Below are 23,034 nucleotides of genomic sequence, written 5' to 3'. Positions count from 1 at the left end.
AAGCAAATGCTTCTCTCACCAGATGTTACAAGGTGGAAGGGAAAGGATAAGAGGAAGGGAGGGAGGAAGGGGACACAGCTGTTAGCGCACACACGCACATGCACATACAAATACCTCTTCAACAAACTTCCTGTCCTCTAGAAAGGCTTTCTCGCCCGTACCAGATCCCCAGGGGAGGAAGGGGAGACAGAGGTAGGAGTGGTTAGAGGGACATCGAAGAAGGAAGGGAGGTAGGAAGACAGAGGCAGCCAGATTGCGGGGAGGAAGGAGTTAAATATCCGGGATTGGCCCTTTTGTCATTGAGTCGGAGAGGGAAAAAGGGAGGGCTCCGAGTGTATTAGGGCTCCAGGTCCTTCCCAGTCCCCTTAGGACAGACGGAGAGTTTGGCTGGACCACCCCTCTGCCCGCTGTGGCACCCTAGATCACAGACACGCGCGCGCGCGCACTCACACCCCTCCTCCTTCCCTTTTCCCCTCCTTTCTTATCTTTCTCACTTCTCTCACCAGCCTACACATATACACACACACGCACTCTCATACACTCTTCCACTCTCGCCCTCTCACCCACCTGCCCTCCTGCACCCTCCCGCTGAGGCACGCTCGTTCCCTGGCACGCTAGCACTGTCTTCCCCTGCTGCTCACTCTCGCCCCTTCCTCTTGTCTCTCGCCCAGACCGAGGGGACACCCAGGGCCCAGGCGTCTCTTTGTGTCGTCCCCCCCCCCCCACCCCGGAGATGGACACGATGCCTCACTGAGAGGAAAGAGGTTGCGTGGGGAGGGGAGGGGACGTGGTTGGGAGCTCTCCCTCTGCCCTATTCTCTCCAGCTGAGGCAATGCGCGCCCCGAAGTGCCCCTCGGGCGCCCTCCTCCCCTTCCTTGTCCAGTTTGTTCTCCGGGGGTGCCAGGCGAAGAATCTGACAGTGGCTGTGGTCCTGCCAGTAACCAACACCACGTACCCATGGTCGTGGTCGCGCGTGGGGCCGGCCGTGGAGATGGCATTGAAGAGGATGAACGAACAGTCGGACCTGCTGCCGGGCTGGACCGCGGTGCACCAGCTGGGCAACAGCGAGAACCCCCAAGGGGTGTGCTCCGACAGCTGGGCACCCTTGGTTGCGGTGGACCTCAAAGTGGAATACAACCCGGCTGTGTTTCTGGGGCCAGGCTGTGTGTACTCCGCGGCGCCGGTGGGCCGCTTTACTGCTCACTGGAAGGTACCGCTGCTGACCGCCGGGGCGTCCGCGCTGGGCTTCGGCTCCAAGGATGAGTACGCCCTGACCACCCGCACCGGCCCGAGCCACGTCAAGATCGGGGACTTCGTGGCCACGCTGCATCAGGAGCTGGGCTGGGAGCGCCGCACACTCTTGCTCTACAACGATCGTCCCCCGGACGACCGGCCCTGCTTCTTTGCCATCGAAGGGCTCTACGTTCGGCTCAGGACCCGACTCAACATCACCGTGGACTACCTGCAGTTTGCCGAGGGTGACCTGGAGCTCTATAGTGCACTTCTACGGGACGTGCAACAAAAGGGCAGAAGTAAGGGGTACCCCCTTTGAGATACCGTGGGAGGAGCCCCCTCGGGAATGGGAGGTCGGCTTTGACCCCTACATCACCACCCCTACACCCTCCCAGGATCCCTCAAGCTCCTGACCCATACGGGCCTCCATCTCACAACCAGAGTTTGGCACCACTGGCTCTTTCCCTTCCCTTCTCCCTTCTTCCCTATTCGACCCTCCTCACCCCTCTTTCTTATATTGCTTTTTCTGTTCTGGTCCTGTTTCTCCAGCTCTTTCTCCCCTACCTTCCTCCCATTTTCCACTCCTCATTCTTCCCCAGCTTTCCCATTTCCCCATTTTTCCTCTCGCCACTCTGTCTGGATTTTATCTTCTCCTATCCTCTTTTCTACTCCTTTCTGCCTTGAGTTTGTCCATCTATCCCACACCTATGGTCTCCCTCTCTTTCTTTTCCCTAATCCCCTTTCCTCCCTTTTTTCCACCCAATCTTCCAACCACCACTCTTCCTATACTCTCTGGACTCTCTGTCCTTGTTGGTTATCTCCCCTTTCTCCCCTCTGGTTCAATTTCCTCTCCTTTTTCAACTTCCACTTTCTCCTTCCCACCTTGTCTTCTATTGTTACTTTAGTAGTGGGGAAGCCAAAGAGTCCCTATTGTCTTCAGGTCAACTTCTTTCTGTCCTCCTTTCCTTGCCATAGCCCAAGTTGAACCTGGAGATATGGCTCACCTGGGGTGGGGAGTGGAGAGGACTATCTTTTCTGGCCCTTATTATCCCCATCTCACCCCTCCTTCAGCCCCCAAACTTCTCCACAAAATTCCTATCCCCTGCTCATCTAACTCCTTCTTGTCCTCTGCCATAGTCATCTATATCTGCAGTTCTCCAAGCACATTCAGAGACCTCATGCTCCTGGCCCAGGAAGCAGGGATGACCGGGGGAGACTATATTTTCTTTTACCTTGATGTCTTCGGGAAGAGCCTGCAGGATGGGCATAGCCCTATCTCTGGAAGGCCATGGCAGCAGGGGGATAGGTATGATGCCATTGCCCGAAAGGCCTTCCAGGTGGGTACCCGAAAGTCCTGGTTAGAACCTACCTCTCATTGTATGATGCTATGCTGGAGGCTTATCCTTCCTTTTGTTTCCTTGGTCCTTGACATACTTCCAGAAGGGGGATGAGGTTGGGGGCAGGTTATCAGGGAGTCGGAGGATGGATGGTAGAGGAGATGGGTTGGTGGCTACAGCTGGGGCTTGAGAGCCAAATGAATGACAAGTTAGAGAAATGAGGTAAGTCCGGAGCTCAGAGGTGCCTCCGGTGAGCAGGAGTTTGGACGACTCTCTGTCTATTCCTTTGCCTCTGGACTTAGGACTTTAGACTCACCAAACAGAAACAGAGAAACCCAAGGGCGTGATCACAATATTCCTGGGAATGAGGAGCCCTGTAGTCTAGCACCTTCAGCTATATCCCTTATAACTCTTTCTTTCCCTCTCCTCCTGCCCCATGGCCAGGCTGCTAAAATCATCACATATAAGGAGCCTGATAATCCTGAGTACCTGGAATTTCTGCAGCAGCTCAAAGATTTAGCCCAAAAGAAATTTAACTTCACAGTGGAGGATGGGCTGGTAAGGAAGCCCCACTCTGGCTCCCAAGGCAGTGTCCAGCCTCACACACCCCTGCCCTAGTGTTACCAACTCATATACAGCATACCCACTGCCCTTCCACCCTTCCACCCACATGAGCTCTGTGCTTCCAACCTAATGTCTCTTGCTTCATGGTTTCCATGTTTTTGCTCTACTCACTGTGCTCTGTAAAATGCAAGTAGGCTCTTTGAAAGCAGAGACTTTCTTTTTATCTTCTCTATGTATCCCAACTGTCTAGAACTGTCCAGTGCCTTTCCCACAGTGAGTGCTTAATATTTGAATTGTATTGTAGCCCTGTTTCCCCTACACATTGTGTCCTCCCTCCACATTCCTCCCCCCGCCCCACCATCACCATGTCCCTTTTCCTGGTTGTTTACTCCAAAGACACCATATCTCTTCTCCCTATTCTTCCTGGTGTTCCTCATCCCTCCATTACCTATCTAGGCATCTCCTTCTCTATTGCCAGATAGTGTCTCCTGCCTGTTCCTGGTTCCTGCTGATCTCTACTTTCCACCACCCCCATGTTCTTACCCAGTGTCCTCCCCCAGCCATCTGAGATAGGATGCCCTCTCACCACCACCCCTCCCCAACAGATGAACACCATTGCCGCCTCCTTCTACGATGGGCTTCTGATCTATGCCCAAGCAGTGACCGAGACACTGGCCAGTGGTGGTTCAGCCACTGATGGAGAAGCTGTCACAAAAAGGATGTGGAATCGAAGTTTCTATGGTCAGAGCCTTGGGGGTTGGGGTGTGTGTGTGTGTGTGTGTGTGTGTGTGTGTGTGTGTGTAAAACAGATGGACACCATGATGTGAAGGAACAGAAAGATATCTGAGGGGATTCAGGAGCAAGTAGATGCTTCAGCCTGGAGGGGACCTTGAGAAGTAATCTCAACTAGGGTGTAGCCTCCTTGCCCTTTAATTACCTACCACAGGGAAGAAGAATCTATCTCCATTTAAAGCCCCTTTCCCCATCTCTTAGATGAGGACTCCGTAGCCTTCATCAGGTCTCCATCCCACTGTATCCTGCATTTCCATAGGAAAAGCATTTCAGATAGACAGATATAGATAGATATATACATTTCCATAGGGAAAGCATATACATGTATGTATATAACTTTTACATATGAGACTCTATACCTATCTATCCCTCTATCTATCTATAGAGAGTTAGATGGATAGATAGATAGATAGATAGATAGATAGATAGATAGATAGATAAATGTATGAGACTTCAGTTGTCCTGCTGTTACTTCAATATTTTTTGTTCAGAGCACTGGGATACTTCTCTGTGACTGCTTGGTGTGTGAGGATGGTGGGAGATGGGGGAAGGAATACAGAGTCAAAGGAGTCGGCAGTGGAAACAGCACTGGTTTGGGGGCCAAGAGACTTGGGTTCAAGTCTTGGCTTTATTACTTATTAGTTGTACAACCCTGGAGAAGTCATTAAATCTCATTTTCCTCACCTATAAAATAGGATAATAATCTTTGTGCTACCTATCCCATAGGGCTACTGAGAAGAAAGTATTTTACAAACCCATAAAATGCTATAGACATGTGAATGGATGTGAATTATAAGTAGAAGTGCCTGGACCTTCTCTACCTCTCAGGACACACATCCCTTCCCTCACTCTTCCCTCTATCCCTGCCTGCCTCAGGTGTTACAGGGTACTTAAAAATCGATAGCAATGGTGACCGGGAGAACGACTTCTCTCTCTGGGACATGGAACCGCCTACTGGTATTTTCAGGGTAAGTTTGTGGGGATGAGGGAGGATGAATACCATCAACCCTGCCTGACTGGATACTTGCCCTATGTTCACATCCCAAAGTAGTGTCAGGCTATCTGTCATTCAATAGTAGCTGTCCTAAACATTATCTAATTTGCTTTTACAATTAAGGAAAAAAGTCATTGATATCTTTTGTTTTTGCATCACCCTTGTTTCCAAATACATCCTTCCTCTCCCCTCCCCCATTAAGTCATTCCTTGTAATAATGAATAAAAAAGAAAAAAAAGAGCAGTTGAACAAAACTAATGCATCATCAAGTGTGATCATATATACAATGTTCTACACCCATAATCCTCTGCAAAGAAGAGAGGGAGGTGCACTTGTATCAAATTTTCAGAGTCACGCTGCATTGTTACAATTACACCGCATTCACCTGCTTCTTGTTATTTCCACTTCCATTGTTGTCATTATGTATATCGTTCTGATTCTGCTTCCACGCTTGTATCAGTTCATATGAGTCTTCCCATCCTTCTCTAATTTCCTCATTTTCATCATTTCTTAAGGCACGATAATATTCAATGTGTGTACCACAATTTGCTCAACTATTCCCCAGTCAATGGGCAACTGGCTATATTTTTTCTAATACTTTGCTACCACAAAAAGTGCTGCTGTGACTATTTTGGTGTACTCTGTACTCCTGTGTCTATTTTGTTGTTGTTGTTGAGTCATGTCTGATTCTCTGTGACCCCATTTGGGGTATTCTTGGTAAAGATACTGGAGCGGTTTGCCATTTCTTTCTCCAGCTCATTTTACAGATGAGAAAACTGAGGCAGAGTTAAGTGACTTGCCCAGGGTCACACTGCTAGGAAGTGTCTGAGATCGGATTTGAATACAGGTCATCTTGACTCCATGTCTGGTGCTCTATCCACTGTAACACCTAGCTGCCATCTATATTTATAGCTACGTCTATAGCTATTGCTATTTCTCTCTTTCTGTATCTCTGTATATCAGACACCGATATAAAGACAGAGATCTAGCAATGGACCAAAGGGGTCAAAGGACCTTTGGCATAGTGACCTTTTTAACATAATTCCAAATTGTTCTTCAGAATGGTTGGTGATTACAGCTTTATCAACAGTATGAGCTAATTTTCATTTAAATTTGTTTGACAATCTCTTCTGCCCTAATCAGGAGTCCTAGATTCAAGTCCTGACTCTGCTACTTATCTACTAGCTGTGTGAGTGACCCTGTACTTGAACCTTTGCAAGTCTCAGTTTCCAAATCCCTAAAATGGGATAAGAATGTTTACATTAATTACCTTGCAGAGTTGTTTGTAATAAGATCCTTTGTAAATCTTAAATCACATAGAAATATGAATTTTTTCTTAATGTAACATCAACGACCAAAGGTGCTTAAAGTACCCAAAGATTTTAAGAAGATCCTGCACAATATTTTCTTTGTATCTTTCACCATTTAATCAAGCAAATAATTAATTGACTGTTCCAGGATTCAGGGTCAAAGAAGGCAAAACATGGGTGGGCAGGAGTTTGGTGTAGAGTGGAGAAGTCTGGGGACAAGTTTCCCATGTTCAGACCTGATCCATCATTTTTCTTTCCATACCTTCCTCTCTTCCCCTACCCCCATTCCAGGTCGTGCTTAACTACAATGGGACAACCCAAGAGATGGTTTCTGTCCGTGGACGTGAATTGTACTGGCCCCTAGGGCGTCCCCCTCCTGACGTCCCCCCATGTGGCTTTGATGGCAGGGATCCTGCCTGTAGCCAAGGTAATTCCCTCTCACTCCTCAGGTTCTCAATTCTAGAGTCCACCTGCCTATATGCTCCCTCCAGAATCTGGGAGAGGGGAAAGAGATGCCCTCTTTCATCCCATTTCCCTAACTTTTAGGAAGTCCTTCCTATTCACATAAACTGGAAGTCGTCCGCTCCCACAAGTTCAATGATCATCTCCATGTATAGGACTCCCTAATTTAAGTGTCCAGTCCTGACTAACTCCACTCCCATATCTGTGACCTGCTGGACTTTACTGAAGTGGCATACTAAAGTGGAAAGAGTATTGGATTTGGAGTAATGAGACCCTGAATTCAAATCCTGCCTACTACCTATATGACCAAAGGCAAGCCACTTAACTTTTGCCTCAAAGACCTGTAAAATGAAAGAAGGTGTTGAACTGGATGACCCCAAGTTCCCTTCCCCTCTAGATCTCTGAGCCGATGGTTTCTGCCTGGTTGTCTTATAGACATCTCAAAACTCCAGTTGCCCCAAACAGAACTCATTATAGTTTTCCCCAAACTCATTCTTCTTCCAAAATTCCCTATTTCTGGTTAAGACATCACTATAGCCTTTTAACTGGTCTCTACCTCTAGTCTCTTCGAAGTCCAACCCATCCTGCACTCAGCTACCAAAGTGATTTCTCTAAAATAGGTTTGACCATGTCACCCTTCTGCTCGATGAGCTCCCACGGCTCCCTATTAACTCTAGATTAAACCATCAACTCCTCTGTTCGGCATTTAAAACTCTTCATAATCCAACCCCTTCCTACCCTCCTAGTGTTCTCTTTGCTCCCTACCACACATTCTACAAATCCAGCAATAAGTGGCCCTTGACTGTGATACTCCACCTCCCACCTCCATGACTTTGCACTGATTCTCCACAACGAGAATGTTCTGGCCTCTTCATCTCCAACTGTATTTCCCTAGCCCCCTTCAAGACTCAGTTCCAATCCCATATGCTTCAGGAGGCCTTTATGGGACTTCCCCAGCTGCTAATGCCTTCCCCACTAAGATTGCTTTCCAGCTCTTCTGTATATATCTTATATATTTACATGTTCTCTCCCACATTAGAATGTGAGCTCTTTGAAGGTAGGGATTGTTTTAGCCTTTCTTCATATGCCCAGTGTTTAGTGTAGAGCCTGGCATCAGAAGCACTCAATAAATGCTTGTTGCCTGCCTGACTATTCATCAGTAACCTAAGAATGCAACCTTAGAGTCATGCTTGACTTTATGCCTCACCCCCATATCTATCCAGTAAGTCATCAAGTCTTGTCAATTCTAACTCCACAGTATTTCCCATTTCTGTCCCCTGTCTCTTCATCACACGCGTTCCGCTCAAGCTCAAACCAATTGGTCTCCTTACTTCCAGGTTCTCCCCTTTCTCATCTATATGCTACACTGCTGCCAAATTGATAGTCCTAAACCACAGACCATATCATATTATTCCTATACTAAAAAAAAAAAACATTGTTGTTATTGGTTGTTATTGATGTTTCAGACTCTTTGTAACCCAATTTGGGGTTTTCTTGGTAAAAAATGCTAGACTAGTTTGCCATTTCTTTCTCCAGATCATTTTTTTTTACAGATTAGGAACTGAGACAGGCAGAGTTAAGTGACTTGCCCAAGGTCACACAGTTGTAAGTGTCTGAGGCCAGAATGGAACTCCTGAAGATGAGTCTTCCTGATTCCAAGCCCAGGGCTCTATCCACTATGCCACCTAGCTGTCCTATACATAATTAAAAAAAAACCTTCAGGAACTCCCTGTTAACTCTAGGATAATGTACAAAATCCTTAGCCTGGCATTCAAAGCCCTTCACATTCTGGCTCCCATCCACATACCTCCAGTCTTATTTTACATTGTTCCTTTTCATGCACTCTCCATTACCATCGAACTGTCCTGCTAACTCTTCCCCACACACAACGTTCCTTGGGAGATAGTATGGCATTGACTTTGAAGTCAGAGATCCTACATTCAAATCCTGCCTCAGACACATACTGCTTATGGACTAAAGCAATACAGTGAGCCTCCACAGACCTCAGTTTCTTCACCTGTAAATAAGATGGTTGGACTGGATAGTCTCTAGGGGTCCTTTTCCTCTCTAGACCCGTGATCTTTCAGCTCTGTCTTTGCATAGGTGTAGAACACACATTCTCCTTACTTTTTCTACCTTTTAGAATCCCTAAGCTTCTAAAAAAAATAGAATCCCTAAGCTTCCATCAAAATGTAGTGTAGATGCCACCTCTTCCATGAAACCTTTCCTGGTCCTCCCCACCGCCATGACAGTTCTCTCTCCTTGAGGTTAACTTATATATGTGTTGTATTTCCTTTCTCATATACTCCAGTAGAAGATCACCTGCTTGCCAGCAAGGACCATTTTAATTTTAGTTCCACATTCCTAGCGCCTTTCACATTGCACATAGTAGGTACTTCATCCATTTGTGGTTGAATTGTCATCTAACCTGAGCATCTCCCCTTTCCGGATCTCCATGGTAGCCTCCCTCTCTACTCTGGAAGTCCTGGCCCTGGTGGGAAGCCTCCTGCTATTCAGTATCCTAATTGTGTCCTTCTTCATATACAGGTGAGCGAAGTGAGCCCTAGTGCTGGCAGAGTATGCAGTATAGCTGAGGCTGATGGGTCTGGGGGACAGATTGAGGGGCAAATTGAGTCAGCGTTCCAGGGTAGGACAGGAAGAGGCTTGAGGGAACTGGGGGTGTCTGTGGGAGAGGGAGAGGCTTTAGAGGGCTGCAAGGCCCACACAGAGGGAAGGGATCAGGATGGGACTTGCCCAAGAGCCAGGTCACTTCACAGTCAAGTACAGAAATCATCTCCTGTGTGACATTTTAAAAGTTCAAGAGACATAATTTCTGGGTAATTAGTCATTTTATTAATAATGCTAGCAAGTTATTAGTAAAATAGGTCATTGGCACTCTCAAATGCCAAAGACCTCTCATGGCTGTGGGCTCATAGTTTATATGCCTGGGAAGAGTGGATATTCCTGATGGTGGCAATCAACTATGACTGGTTAGCAATTAATGAGAAAATGAATATTATAATGAGATGTGGGCTCAAGGCCCTCATAATGAGGGTCTTGGATCACCCACTCTTGGTCAAAGAGACTTATCAATTTCCATATTGCCTGTCTGACAAAGGGGAGAGTCTACATTTTCCTATCTAAAGTAAACACAGAGACCAGCAATCCACCCAGTAGTCTAAACTTAGAATTTCTTTTACTGTCTGATTAGATCTTTAGCCTAAGTAAGTATTTGAGAAAGACTTCTCATACGAGTTGATTTCTGGATGAGAAAGTAGAAAACGGAAAAAACCTTAGCCCTGATTGAATAATTATTAATACAAGAGAGAAATAATCTTTTCTCTCACCTGATTCTTCCATTGGGTTCAACATTACCTGGAGGAGAGTGGGGAGATAAAGAAGGAAAAATGAGAAGGAAGAAAAGAGACCCAGGCAAAAGACAATCTTTAAGGGTTTAGGGATCTGGGAAAAGGAGCATAGAAAAAGGGAAGGAGAATAGGAAGGAGGCTAGAGAAATTAGGGGAGGGATTCTTAACCTTTTTTTGTGTCCTGGACCCCCTTGGCAACCTAACCGAGCCCATGAAACCCTTCTCAGGGTAATACTTTTAAATGCATAAAATAAAATACCCACAGGATTACAAAGCAAAATAGTTACATTGAAATATAATCATCAAAGTTTTTAAAAATGCACAGACCCCCTGAAATCTATCCACAGTTCTCTATGAGCTTAAGAACCCTTGGTGTAGCAGAAAGATCACTGATATAGAGACCAGGAGACATTAGTTCAGATTCCAGCTCTGATTTTATTAGCTTGTGACTGTGGGAAAGTCATTGTATTTTGAAGAACCTCAGTTTCCTCATCTGTCAAATATGGATAATAACACTTCTTCTACCCACCTTACAAAGTTGCTGGGAGGAGGGCGTTTTTCAAATCTTACAGGTCTCTAGAAATAAATATTTCCAAAATGTATAAATTATAAAATATTTTCTTTATAAGATAATAAATATAAAATAAAAATAAAATTTTATTTATAAAATTTTTAAAATCCAAAATATTGAATAAAATATCATTATTCAATGCTCAGAAACAATAGAGGCAAGATATAATATCCTAACCAAGGGAAGACTCAGGAGAGCATAGCACCTCCCCCACCCCAGTTCAGTGTGGGCCTCTCTTTACCCCCAGGAAGCTGCGACTAGAGAAGGAGCTGGCCTCAGAACTGTGGAGGGTACGATGGGAAGATGTACAGGCCAGCAGCCTGGAGAGGACCCTTCGAAGTGCAGGGAGCCGGCTAACTCTGAGTGCGGTAAGTAAGGGGGCGTTGCTCACCCCAAAGAGGAGAGGTGGCCATGGGGACCTCAGTGCAGGATTCCAAGGACAGGGGAAGAAGGCTACAGCTGAAGTGGGGCAAAGATTCAGTCTGAGGCTTTTAACTAGAGACATTTAGAAAGGGGCTAGGGCGCAAATTTTAGAGGAAGTTCAGTGTGGACAAAAGGATTGTAGGGCCAGTAGTGGACAATCTGGACTTAAATGGGATCTCTGCTGCTTATTATTGGTGTGAGGTAGCTCACCTCTCTGAAAATCAGTGTTCTCATTTTAAAAAGGAAGGGTAGCCCAGCGTGATGGCACATGCCTATATTCCCTGCTACTGGTTAGGATCAAACTAATGAATCGCCTGAGCTCAGAGGCTCTGAAATAATAATAGAATCTAATACAACACGTCCAATAACATAATGTGATGTAATAATAGTGTCTACTATGTGCTGGACACAGTGCTAAGCTCGTTTCGTCCTCATAACAACCATGGGAGGCAAACTGAGGCAGACAAAGGGTGACTTGCCCAGGGTCACATGGCTAGGAAGGATCTGAAGTCACATTTGAACTCAGGTCTTCCTGACTCCAGGCCCATTCACTGAGCCCCCTAGCTGCCTCGAGGCAGTAGAGCTTCAGTAGGTTATGTCTGTCACCGATATGGTAAGCTCCCAGGGGAGAGGGGCCTCCAGACTTCCTAAGGAGGGACAAATCAGCCCAGGCCACAGAGAGAACACGTCAAAGCTTCTCTGCCTATGATTGGGGAAATCAGGCATTTCCAGCCTGGGTGAGATGGGGAAACCCAGTCTACTGAAAGGGTTGGGGGAAGAGTTGAAACACCCTCACAGAGTTGTTCTGAATATTGAATCTACATCAACCCATAACAGAATAGGAATCCTCCCATCCTGGCTTCCTTCAAGTCTCAATTCAAATCCTACCTTCTACAGAAAGCCTTTCCCAATCCCTCTCACTTCTAATGCCTTTCCTCAGTATTCTGTCCATAGCTCCTTTGTACATATTTCTTTGCTTGTTGTCTCCTCCATCAGATTATAAGCTCCTTGAGGGCACGGTCTGTCTTTTGCCTCTCTTTACATCCCCAGCACTTAGGACAGGGCCTGGCACCTAGTAGCAGCTTAATAAATTAACTGCCTGACTGACAATATCCCGTTCAGTTTCCAATTGAAAAATCTCAGATGAAGCAATATAACTAATATGGATATGTTTTACATGATTGCACATATATACCCTATATCAAATTGCTTACTGTCTTGGGGAGAGGGAGGGGAGGGAGAAAATTTGGAACTCAAAATTTTATATAAAAATGAATGTTAAAAAAACTTAAAATAAATGTATTAAATTTCTTTAAAAAAAAAGAAAAGAAAAAAGAAAACCTCAGGTGAAGGGGGGGCTCAATCCTTCCCAAAGCGGTTCATTTGCTTTTGGACAGCTCCAATCATTAGGAAGTTTTTGGTTTTGTTCCCGACTTCAAGCTAAGACCTGTCCTCCCAGAGCCCTTAGTTCTGCTCTTTGGAGCCTTCTTCCACTTGATAGACCTTCAAATAATCAATCAGTCAATGAGCTTTTATTAAGTTCCTACTATGTGATAGACTATGCGAAGTGCCGGAAATATAAAGACAGAAGTGCAACAATCGCTGCTCTCAAGGGAGACACCGAGAAGACAGTTCTCATGGACCCCCAAATCTTTCGTTCTTCAGCCTACACATCTCTAGTTCTATTGCCTGGTCCTCAGACGTCGTGGCTTCCATTTCTTTCTCTATTCTGATCCCTTCTCCAGATGTGTTCCGGTCTGTCAACTTCCTGCGCCAAAGTTGACACCAAGGATTGGTTACCACAGTCTAACAGTGGTCTGATGTCAAAGGCAGACTATAGTGGGACTATCATTTTCCTTGTTCTAGACCCTCTACCTCTCTTGATACAGCCTGCGTTCAATTTTTGGGGCTGCTGTGTCCTACCCAGTTTTGAGACCTGGCTGGTTTAATATCTAACTTGCTGCGTGACCTTTGACAAGTCATTCAACATCTCTGAGCCTATTTGCTCACCTATCAAATGGAGTTAATGATAGTCAGTTGCCCTTCCTGCCTCAAAGAGTCATTGATAGTGAGACCTTGGGAGGAACACAACAAGAATATCCTGCTTTCTTTTCACCACTTCTTTCAATGATTTTTCCTTGGGCCCAGTGGGCAAAAATAATTCAATGAGAAAATAAAACCACAGTAGAGTCCTCCTAGACTATACAAGGATCCAAAGAGATAATGGATGGGAAGGCACTAACTACATAAGCATAAAGGCATTGGGAGAAGTGGACCAGGGAAGAAATAGACAGGACTGGGGCAGTGAGGACTAGGACTCAAGTGATTGGGATGACCAGGATGGTAACCTGGAAAGGGAGTTTACTCCTGTGGGTTGTAGCTGATCACTCTTGATGTCCATGTACACTCCTGCAGAGAGGATCCAACTATGGCTCCCTGCTGACCACTGAAGGCCAGTTCCAGATTTATGCCAAGACAGCCTATTACAAGGTAGGGAACCTGGGATCTCTAGTTCCTGGGGTCTAGAGTGGAAGAAGATTTGAGTTCTTTGGCTGGGGCATGGGATAGGGGAATCAGCTGGGGTCAGCAGGAAGGAAGATGGGGGACCTGTAACCTATCTTATACTAAATTTCCTTTTCTTTATCCAGGGCAATCTTGTGGCCATAAAACATGTGAACCGGAAACGCATTGACCTGACCCGAAAAGTCCTATTTGAGTTAAAACATGTAATATGGGATGGGGGAGCTAGTTACTGGGAAGGAAATCCTAGGGAGGATATGGGAGAGGTGCCTATTGGAAGGGGTTGGGTTTGGCACTACAGGTAATGGAGATCCGGGGAGATCATTGGAAAAGAGATAGAAGAGTCATCAGGTACCTCTTAAATGGGGGATTGGCAAAGAATGAGAAGTATAGATGAACCAGGAAGTTAATAGGGACTAGATGGAATGGGAAGCTGGCTTGGTGAGGAGAGAGATTCCAGTAGTATTTTTGCTCTGTTATTTGCCTCCAGATGAGAGATGTACAGAATGAACACCTGACGAGGTTTGTGGGTGCCTGTACTGACCCCCCCAATATCTGTATCCTCACTGAATATTGTCCACGAGGGAGCCTTCAGGTGAGAGGGCACAGAGAAAAGAGGGGATATGGAAAGGATGCAGGGTGGAGATAGATGAAAACCCAACATCCAAGGAGGACAGAGTCAGAATGGGGGACTCTGCATGGGATGGAGGATGAAGAGGAGGTGGTTCCATGATGGGAGGCCGAGTTGGGGAATGATGTGGGTGAGTGGGCTGGCTTTCTCAGGCTTCCCTGTTCACCCTACAGGATATCTTGGAGAATGAGAGTATTACATTGGACTGGATGTTTCGATACTCACTCACAAATGACATTGTTAAGGTGTGTCCCCGTGCTTCGTTTAAAGAGAAGGAGATATGAAGGGGGATGAGAGTGGGAACGGTAGGGTTGCTCTCAGCTATGGTACAATGGGAAAGAACATTGCATTTGAAGTAAGCAGAGGACTGGGATTTAAGTTTCTGTTCTTCTACTAATGGAAAAAGCACATCCCACTCTAGAAATCAAGACCTTCATCAGTAAAAGGAGAGGTTGGATTAGATAACCTCCCAGGTCCTTCTCAGATGTAAAATTGTATGACCCTATATTTAGGAATCCAATTCCATTCAATAAGCATCAATAAAGGGCAAATGGAGTTAGTCTCTGGGGATACAAAGAGAGCTCCTATCCTTGCCTCTTCCCTCCCTAGGGAATGCTGTTTCTGCACAATGGTGCCATTTGCTCTCATGGGAACCTAAAGTCATCTAACTGCGTCGTAGATGGGCGCTTCGTGCTCAAGATCACTGACTATGGGCTGGAGAGCTTCCGGGTGCCAGAGCCAGAGCACAGCTATACCCTCTATGCCAGTGAGACTTTGCCTTTAACTGCTTGACTCTAGCCCTAAGATATGAATGCCCTCTTAGCCAATGAGATTGACCACTGACCTCTGATGACCTTGACTAAGTAGCCTCTCTGAACCTCAGTTTCCTCATTTGTAAAATATATGGTTGGACTAGATTATCTCTAACATCTTTTGACCTCAGGTGTGAGTATAGCCACAGGTTGGGTGCTGGTGAGATAAACTGTTGACCCATAATGACCCCAGCCCCCTTCATCTATGAAAGTCAAAACTCCAACTCCTATAACCTAACTCCAATGTCTCCCCCTTAATTCCTAAGCTGTAGAGGGCCTCTGTAACCTCCCTCTGTGACCTTTGACTTCTGACCCCCAGAGAAGCTGTGGACAGCCCCTGAGCTACTTCGAATGGCAGCCCCTCCTGCCCAGGGCACCCAGGCAGGTGACATTTACAGTTTCGGGATCATCCTTCAGGAGATAGCTCTTCGGAGGGGGGTGTTCCATGTGGAGGGAATGGACCTCAGTCCCAAAGGTGAAAGGACCGCCTTTTTGCTATATCTTCCTATCCCCACACTCAGCCCTGGCACTGACCTTAACCCCAAGGAATATTTTCCCTGAAAGAAAAAAAAAGGAAAGAAAGAAAGAAAAGTTGTCCACATCTCCTGTCTCTGATTGACCTCAATTCCAAGGAGACAATCCTCAAATTTTCCCCTAATATCTGGTGTCCCGTTATCAGCTTCCTTCATTCCTTCACCTCTCCTCTCTATATCCAGAGCCTGACTCACCTTCACCTTAACTCCTAACCCCTCAGCATCTTTTCCCTGGGCTACCTACTCTAACCCCTTGGCCTCAGACCCCTAAATACGCCATCCTGCCTTACATCATACCACCACCCACTCAGAGCTACACACTAAGCCCCAAGAAAGTCCACCAGCCCACGAGGTCATTCCCAGGCTGAAAGATGTTCCTTCCCTGCTCCAATCATCTACGCAGAAATTATTGAGCGGGTAGTCCGAGGGGAACAGCCCCCATTCCGGCCATCACTGGCCCTTCATTGCCACCTGGAGGAGCTGGGGCAGCTGATGCAGAAGTGCTGGGCTGAAGACCCCCAGGAGCGTCCACCCTTCCAGCAGATCCGTCTGATGCTGCGGAAATTCAACAGGTCTTCGCTTTCTCCAAATACGCACACTCTGTCCCCACCCCTTACTCCATTACCTCTTACCAACTCTGCCTCTCATCGATTTTCCCTAATCCTATTCTGTCCATTGTATGTCCCCTTTCACCCTCCTCCCTATTCATTTTATTTCCATCCTTCTTTTCCTCCATCCCCAATACCTGTTCATCCTCCCTCCTTCTATTTCTCATTCTTTCCTCCATCCCTTTCCCTTTTCCCTCCCCTATCTCTTCTCTCCTTTCCTACTCCTCTCCCCATACCCTTCCATCTTTCCCCTCCAACTCTCATTCCCTGCCTCATCCTCCTGATTCCCCCTTTCCTCCACCACTTACTCATCCCTACCTACCTCCTAGGGTGGTTGTAAGAAAAACACCTTGTAAAATTTAGAAGTGTATTAAAATGTTGCTTTATTACTATCTCTTCTTCCTTTTCCCCTCATTCCTTAGAGAGCTACGTAATCCATTATTATCCCTCTTATTCCATCTCTCACTCTCTCCTCTATCCCCTCCATCCTCCCTCCTGCTTTATCCCCTCCCATTCATCCCCTCCATTTCTCCTCTCTCTCTCCCCATTCCCTTCCACTCCCTCTTACTCTACCCTTTAATCTCCCTCTTTCTCTTCAATTATTACTCCTCTTCCACATACCATAGCCCAGGTATGTTGTGAGGCTCAAATCAGATAATGGATATAAAGCACTTTGCAAACCTCAGGGCATTATATAAATTCCAGTTGTAACAATAATGATGACTATCCTTATTATTCACCTATAATCACCAGGCCTCCACTCTGACGATAACTTCGTTTCCCAGGCCTTCTACTGAATTCCTGCTGAGTCAAGCAATGCTTATAGACCAATACACAGATACGCTGATAAATGTTTAACCAGGCTATCCTGAAAAACAAACAAACCCATCTATGCACATACTTTGAAATTTAATCTGCATTAACACCTTCTCAAGCCTAGACAATCGACAAAAGAATAAATCAAGCCAATTTGTAGTGATTGCCAATTTCTGAGGTATAAATGCCCATACTGAAAATTTCAGTTTGAGTCAGAGCTAGCTCCAACACACTCTCGTATTACCTTTTCTACTCCCTTCCACTGTTTTCCTTTTTAAATTGATGTCTTTTTGTATCAGCTATTTTTCACCAATACCCTCTAAATTGAACCCTCTCTTCTGACAAAAGAAAATAATTTAGCAAAATATATGATACCAAGACTTTTTTCTGAAAGTATATCCAACATCTGCCCTAGTCATCCCCCACCCCTCTGTTGTGAAGGGGGAGGTATATTTTATTATCTCTCCTTCAGGAATTTCATTATTATTTTCCCCATTATTCAGAGTTCAGCTTCCTTTTTGTGATCTTTTCATTTACTTTGGTGTCATTATCATGTATGTTCTCACATATCTGCCTATTTTGCTCTGTATCAGTTGATATAAATCTGTCAGTGCTTCTCTGAATTCCTTATATTCTGTATTTCTTGCTACAAAAGAATACTCAATTGCATTCCTATGCCATAGTTTTTTCAGCCATTACCTACTTTGTTTCCAGATCTTTGCTATCACAGAGTGCTGCCATGAACTTGGTTTGTTTGGGGCTTTTGTTTCTGTCCTTGGAGCATATGCCCCAGTAAGTGGGATTGTTGGGTCAAAGGGTATGAAGGGTTTCAGCACTTCTTTTGCCTAATTCCAAATTGAAGTCCCAAATGACTACATCACTTCACAACTCTATCAATAATGCATTAGTATGCCTTGTTTTCCCACAGCCCCTATAATGAGGATTTCTCATCTTTTACCATCTTTGCCAATTTATATCACATTTTGTAAAAACTCAGAATTGTTTTAATTCACATTTTCCTTACTGTTACTCATTCGGAGCATGTTTTCACATGGTTACAGCCCTCCTTCATCATCTCCCTCTCCCCTCATCCTTTGCCCCTCCTCTCTCACTCCCCTTCATCTCCTACTTTCCCCCTCCCCTCCTTTCTCATAGCTCTCTTCCTGCATAACCCTTCACCCACCACCCACCCCCATATCAATCTATCCTTTAGGCTGTTCTACTTCAGACCCTATCCCAGATTCCAGGTGTGGTAGTGGGCCGAAATTAAAGACTTCTTCCTCCCTTACAACTCTCCCGGCCCTGGGTGTTCTACCCAATACTGATGGGGTTCTTGGTAAGTGGTAGAAGAGGATGGACTCCAGTTCCTTACACCACACACACACACACACACACACACACACACACACACATACACACACAACCTTCAACCTCAAGCCTTCCTCCATCCCTCACCTCCACCCTCTTCCCTGTTCTATACCCAGGGAGAACAGCAGTAATATCCTGGACAACTTGCTTTCAAGAATGGAGCAGTATGCCAACAATCTGGAGGAGCTGGTGGAAGAACGAACGCAGGCCTACCTGGATGAGAAGCGGAAGGCCGAGGCCCTGCTCTACCAGATTCTGCCCCAGTGAGTATTTACCTTGGGATCTCCAATAATAGGACCTCTCTCTTTACTCCCCCTCTTGGCCTAATAGCTGTGGGTCATCTACTGTAGGATCCCCATTACTTAGCACAGTGGTTAGAAATCATCTATGCAAATTAAAGTATGCTGTATAAATGTTGGTTATCATTATCACCACCATTTTTTTTCAGGTAATTGGAGTTAAGTGATTTGCCCAGGGTCACACAGCTACTAAGAGTCTGAGGCCACATTTGAACGGTCCTCCTGACTTTAGGACTGGTGCTCTCTACATGGTGTTGCCTACCTGCCCCACACCACCATTATTATTGATGGATAGCCTGCATAATAATGGCATTTATATGATATTTTAAGGTTTTCAAAGTGCTTTGCAAATGTTATCTCACTTATAAATGCTTGTAATTCATTCATTCCCCCATAGGACTGATTCCCCTCAGGCTCCCCTCATACCTATTTGAGAATCCCCTCCATTTTCCAGGAGTCTCTCTTCCTCCCTACTTTGATTCTCTCTTGACAATCTGGGCTCCCTTCTCATCCCTGTTGTCAATGCCACTCTCCAGGATCTCCCTCACCTCCCTAAGACATCACATGGCTCCCTATCTACTTGATTTTGCTTAATAAGCAAGGGCCTCTACAAGTCACTGCCCATCCCCAGCCTGTCTCCTCTCCTCACCCACTGAACCTGACCCTCTCCCCCCTCTCTCCTGCTTCCTCAGCTCAGTGGCAGAGCAGCTGAAGCGAGGGGAGACGGTCCAGGCTGAGGCCTTTGACAGTGTCACCATCTACTTCAGTGATATTGTCGGCTTCACGGCTCTGTCTGCAGAAAGTACACCCATGCAGGTGAGTAGGATCCCAGGGACCAAGCTGGTAGAAGGACCTCACAGCTCAGGAGTGTCTATGGAGGTAGAACCCACTGAGGCTTGCTGTACTCCTTCCTGGGTGGAAGAATTTTCCTCCAAGGCCTCTTCCCTGTTTCTCCACCACCCTGTCCCCAGACTTCCTTTCTCTATCAATATTTCCCAGAGTAAAAATTCCTTTTCTTCTTGATACTTGGCTTCCCTTCCCAGGTGGTGGCCCTCCTTAATGACTTGTACACCTGCTTCGATGCTGTGATCGACAACTTTGATGTGTACAAGGTGACTAGACTGGGAATGGGGAGAGGAAGAGGGAGAAGAAGAAACAGTGACACAGAGTCCAAGAGAAAGAAAGAAAGAGAGGAAGGAAGGAAGGAAGGAAGGAAGGAAGGAAGGAAGGAAGGAAGGAAGGAAGAAAGGAAAAGAAAGGAGGAAGAAAGAAATAGGGTAACTCAGAGAGTAACACAGAAACAGACACAGGAGATGGAAATAGGATAAACATGACAGACACATAGATTGACTGCGTCAGAGTGGGGCTGTAGGTGGCCCAGAAGAAACAGTTTAGAAAGCACTGGGGAAGTCAAAGCCACAACTAGGACAAGGTCATTGGAATTTTTCCCAAGGGTGGAAAATTTGAAGGGTACTCATGTATCATCCTAGGGCACATTTCCTTCCTCTTCAAGCCTCTGATAGAAAAATTGCCAGCTGTGGCTCCAGGTGAGGGTCTCATTTTACCTGTCCTTCCCCATTTTCTGGTGGCAGGTAGAGACAATTGGAGATGCATACATGGTGGTATCTGGGCTCCCAGTGAGAAATGGGCGCCTCCATGCTCCAGAAGTGGCCCGGATGGCTTTGGCACTGCTGGATGCTGTTCACTCCTTCCGTATCCGCCATCGGCCCCAGGAGCAACTGCGCCTGCGCATTGGCATCCACACAGGTAAAAGTGTCTCTGCCTCTGAAACGCATGGACTCTCTTCCCCATAACTCTAGCCATGGTCTCTCCTATACTGGCCTTTCTGACGTATAACTATCTCTTTGACCTCAGCCACCACCTCCATTACCACCCCACCACCCTACCCCTACCCCCACTCCCCCTTGCCACACTTACCCCATTTATGTCCCTCATCCCCAGGTCCAGTATGTGCTGGAGTAGTAGGGCTGAAGATGCCTCGTTACTGTCTCTTTGGCGACACTGTCAATACTGCCTCTCGAATGGAGTCCAACGGTGAAGGTGCAGTGTTCCTGCTTTCTTACCTCCCCCCAGCTCATGCCAGTCTACGGGTCCACCTTGCACTCCATCAAACTCCTCTCCTTTCCCTCAGGCCCTTCCCTACTGAGGGACCATCCCCATACAAAGGCTGGGCAACATACCAGAGACCTGTTCTTCCCTGCCTATCTTTTGCCTCTGCCCTTTCTATTCCTGTCTTTCTGCCCCCTTCAATTCAACACTAACTGATTGTGTGCCTTTTGTACGTTTACTTCTGTGCTAAGTCCTTTGAGGGACATAAAATAAGTAGAAAAGGCCATCAAAAAGGTTACTTCTCATTGTAAAGATTGGACATACCTGCCTTAAATTGTTAAAGAGGAAAACAGAGCACCATGTGGCTTAGCATCAAAATTAGATATGAATACTAAGCATAATAAGAATTCAGAGAGACAGTATAGCAGCATAATAATATTTTTTTAAACAGTGAAATGAGAGTTAAGAGACCTGGGCTCAAGTGCCATCCCCACCACTAACTAGTTTGACAAGTCATTTCTCCTTGCTAGCCTCAGTGTCTTTATTGGTAAAATATGAGTGCCACAATGGAAGGTGCAGAGGCCATGGGTTCAAATCCCAGCTCTTTCACTTACTCCCCATTGGATTTGGTGTGAATTGCTTAACCCCTTTGGTCCTCAGTTTCCCCATTTATAAAATGAAAGGTTACATTAGATGACCTCTGAGGGCCCTTCCAACTCTGTGATCCTGTGGAGAAGACATGATTTGAACTGGGCTGTGAAGGAAGGGTAGAATTTTGAGACAGACCTTATCCCTGGATCTCTCCTGCCTCCAAGAATCCCAAGACCCCTTTCCTTAGTCCATTGTGCCCAACTGAGTCTTCCCCTGGCCTCCTCTCCTCATTTCCCTTTAATCTACCCTCCCTTGCTTATTCCTTCGCCAGCCTTGAAGATCCACATGTCTTCAGATACCAAGGCAGTCCTGGAGGAGTTTGGCGGCTTTGAACTGGAGCTTCGAGGAGATGTGGAAATGAAGGTACTAACTCCCTTGTCTCCCCACCTATTATCCTCTTTCCCTTCTCCTCAGGTGCCCTCCCTAGTTCCTGCCCCACCCCCAATGACTTGGGGCTCTTGGAACAGCCATGACACAGCATTTGTGCCCCCATGCTTATGGCCCTGCCAGTCCCCAACTCTAATCTCCTTCTTTCCCTGCTCAGGGCAAAGGCAAAGTCCGCACATACTGGCTTCTGGGAGAAAGGGGAAGCAGCACTCGGGGCTGATATGCCCCTTCTATCACCCCCAGTATCCAGACTCAGGATCAACATCCCCCTGCTAGAGAGCCCCACTTTCACCATGGGATGCAATGGAGGATTTGAACAGCTCAGATTTGGAGACCCCAGTGGGGGTGATACCAAGGTTCTGGAAGAGGACCAGAGTCTGGAGATAACACGAGACCCACAGGATTGGATCAGATAACCATGCCGGCACATGCACACACACACACACACACACACACACACACACACGCATGTATTCTCCCCCCCAGCCCAAGCCAACATCGTTGGATGGAGACCTTGGATACCTGAATCCTTCTCTCCTCCCTCATGCACTGTGGCTACTTAGGGGGAGTAGACGGGAGGAGGAGAGCCAGCCCAGTGAAAGCACAGACTGTGGACTACTGGTGCCATTTGCAGGCTCAGCATGGCTGTGGTGGGTGACAGGTTCACCCACCTACCATCAGATACAGAAGGTTGAGCTGGAAAAAAGGAGTAGGGTGGGAAGGTTGAGGAGGAGGTGAGCTTTGGGGGGAGGGGTCTCCATACCCAGCTTCTACTGTGAGCAGATGACAGGTCATTAAAGTCTTTATTCCTGAGGCAGCCTCTTTTCTTGGGCAGGGACACTCCATACAGCATGCATGTTCATGCACATGCGTGTGGAGCATGAAAGGAAGGAAGAGAATGTGTTCCTACCATAGCACTGTGGTTCCTATTGATTCCTTACCACCAGGGCCTATTTCCTTCCTCGGAGAATGAGTAGTTCAGGACTGGGGTGCTTTGAGAAGGCTGCAGTTGGTGATCAATTAGGTGGAGTGGCTGATTTCCATTTCATTGATGATCTGAGTCACTGGTCAATTCTACCTCAGTAGAACACTCTAGGAGGGGAAGGTGGCCCGGAATATTTAGGAAACTCACACAAACTGTTCCCACCTTTTTGGGGGGAAAGACAGGAAGTAGAAACAAGATCTGTGATTTCACAAATATAGGGAACTCTCAGTCAAGGGGACTCCTTTTACTGCAAGTAGTCAACACCGAAGCAATTTATGGTCTTGGAGAACTGCCTAGAGC

The 23,034-nt window shown here is 46.3% G+C and overlaps 1 protein-coding gene across 1 annotated transcript; it reads left to right on the top strand.

The window, feature by feature from the left end:
• The first annotated feature begins 354 nt into the window (after positions 1–354).
• On the top strand, positions 355–22,561 carry NPR1 (natriuretic peptide receptor 1). Its single transcript, XM_036755108.1, has 22 exons — positions 355–1,532; positions 2,371–2,570; positions 3,015–3,128; positions 3,740–3,875; positions 4,803–4,894; positions 6,522–6,657; positions 9,155–9,239; positions 10,879–10,999; positions 13,470–13,544; positions 13,703–13,780; positions 14,065–14,169; positions 14,379–14,450; positions 14,815–14,971; positions 15,337–15,492; positions 15,954–16,122; positions 18,459–18,605; positions 19,334–19,457; positions 19,685–19,753; positions 20,234–20,408; positions 20,604–20,702; positions 21,634–21,725; positions 21,907–22,561. Exons 1-22 carry the CDS (start codon positions 833–835, stop codon positions 21,967–21,969), a joined length of 3,165 nt encoding a protein of 1,054 aa, XP_036611003.1. The 5' UTR covers positions 355–832; the 3' UTR covers positions 21,970–22,561.
• Positions 22,562–23,034: the final 473 nt, after the last annotated feature.

This window comes from Trichosurus vulpecula, chromosome 4 (assembly GCF_011100635.1).
Source record: "Trichosurus vulpecula isolate mTriVul1 chromosome 4, mTriVul1.pri, whole genome shotgun sequence".
Classification (NCBI taxonomy): Eukaryota; Metazoa; Chordata; class Mammalia; order Diprotodontia; family Phalangeridae; genus Trichosurus; species Trichosurus vulpecula.
This window is presented reverse-complemented; position numbering and strand designations above follow the sequence as displayed.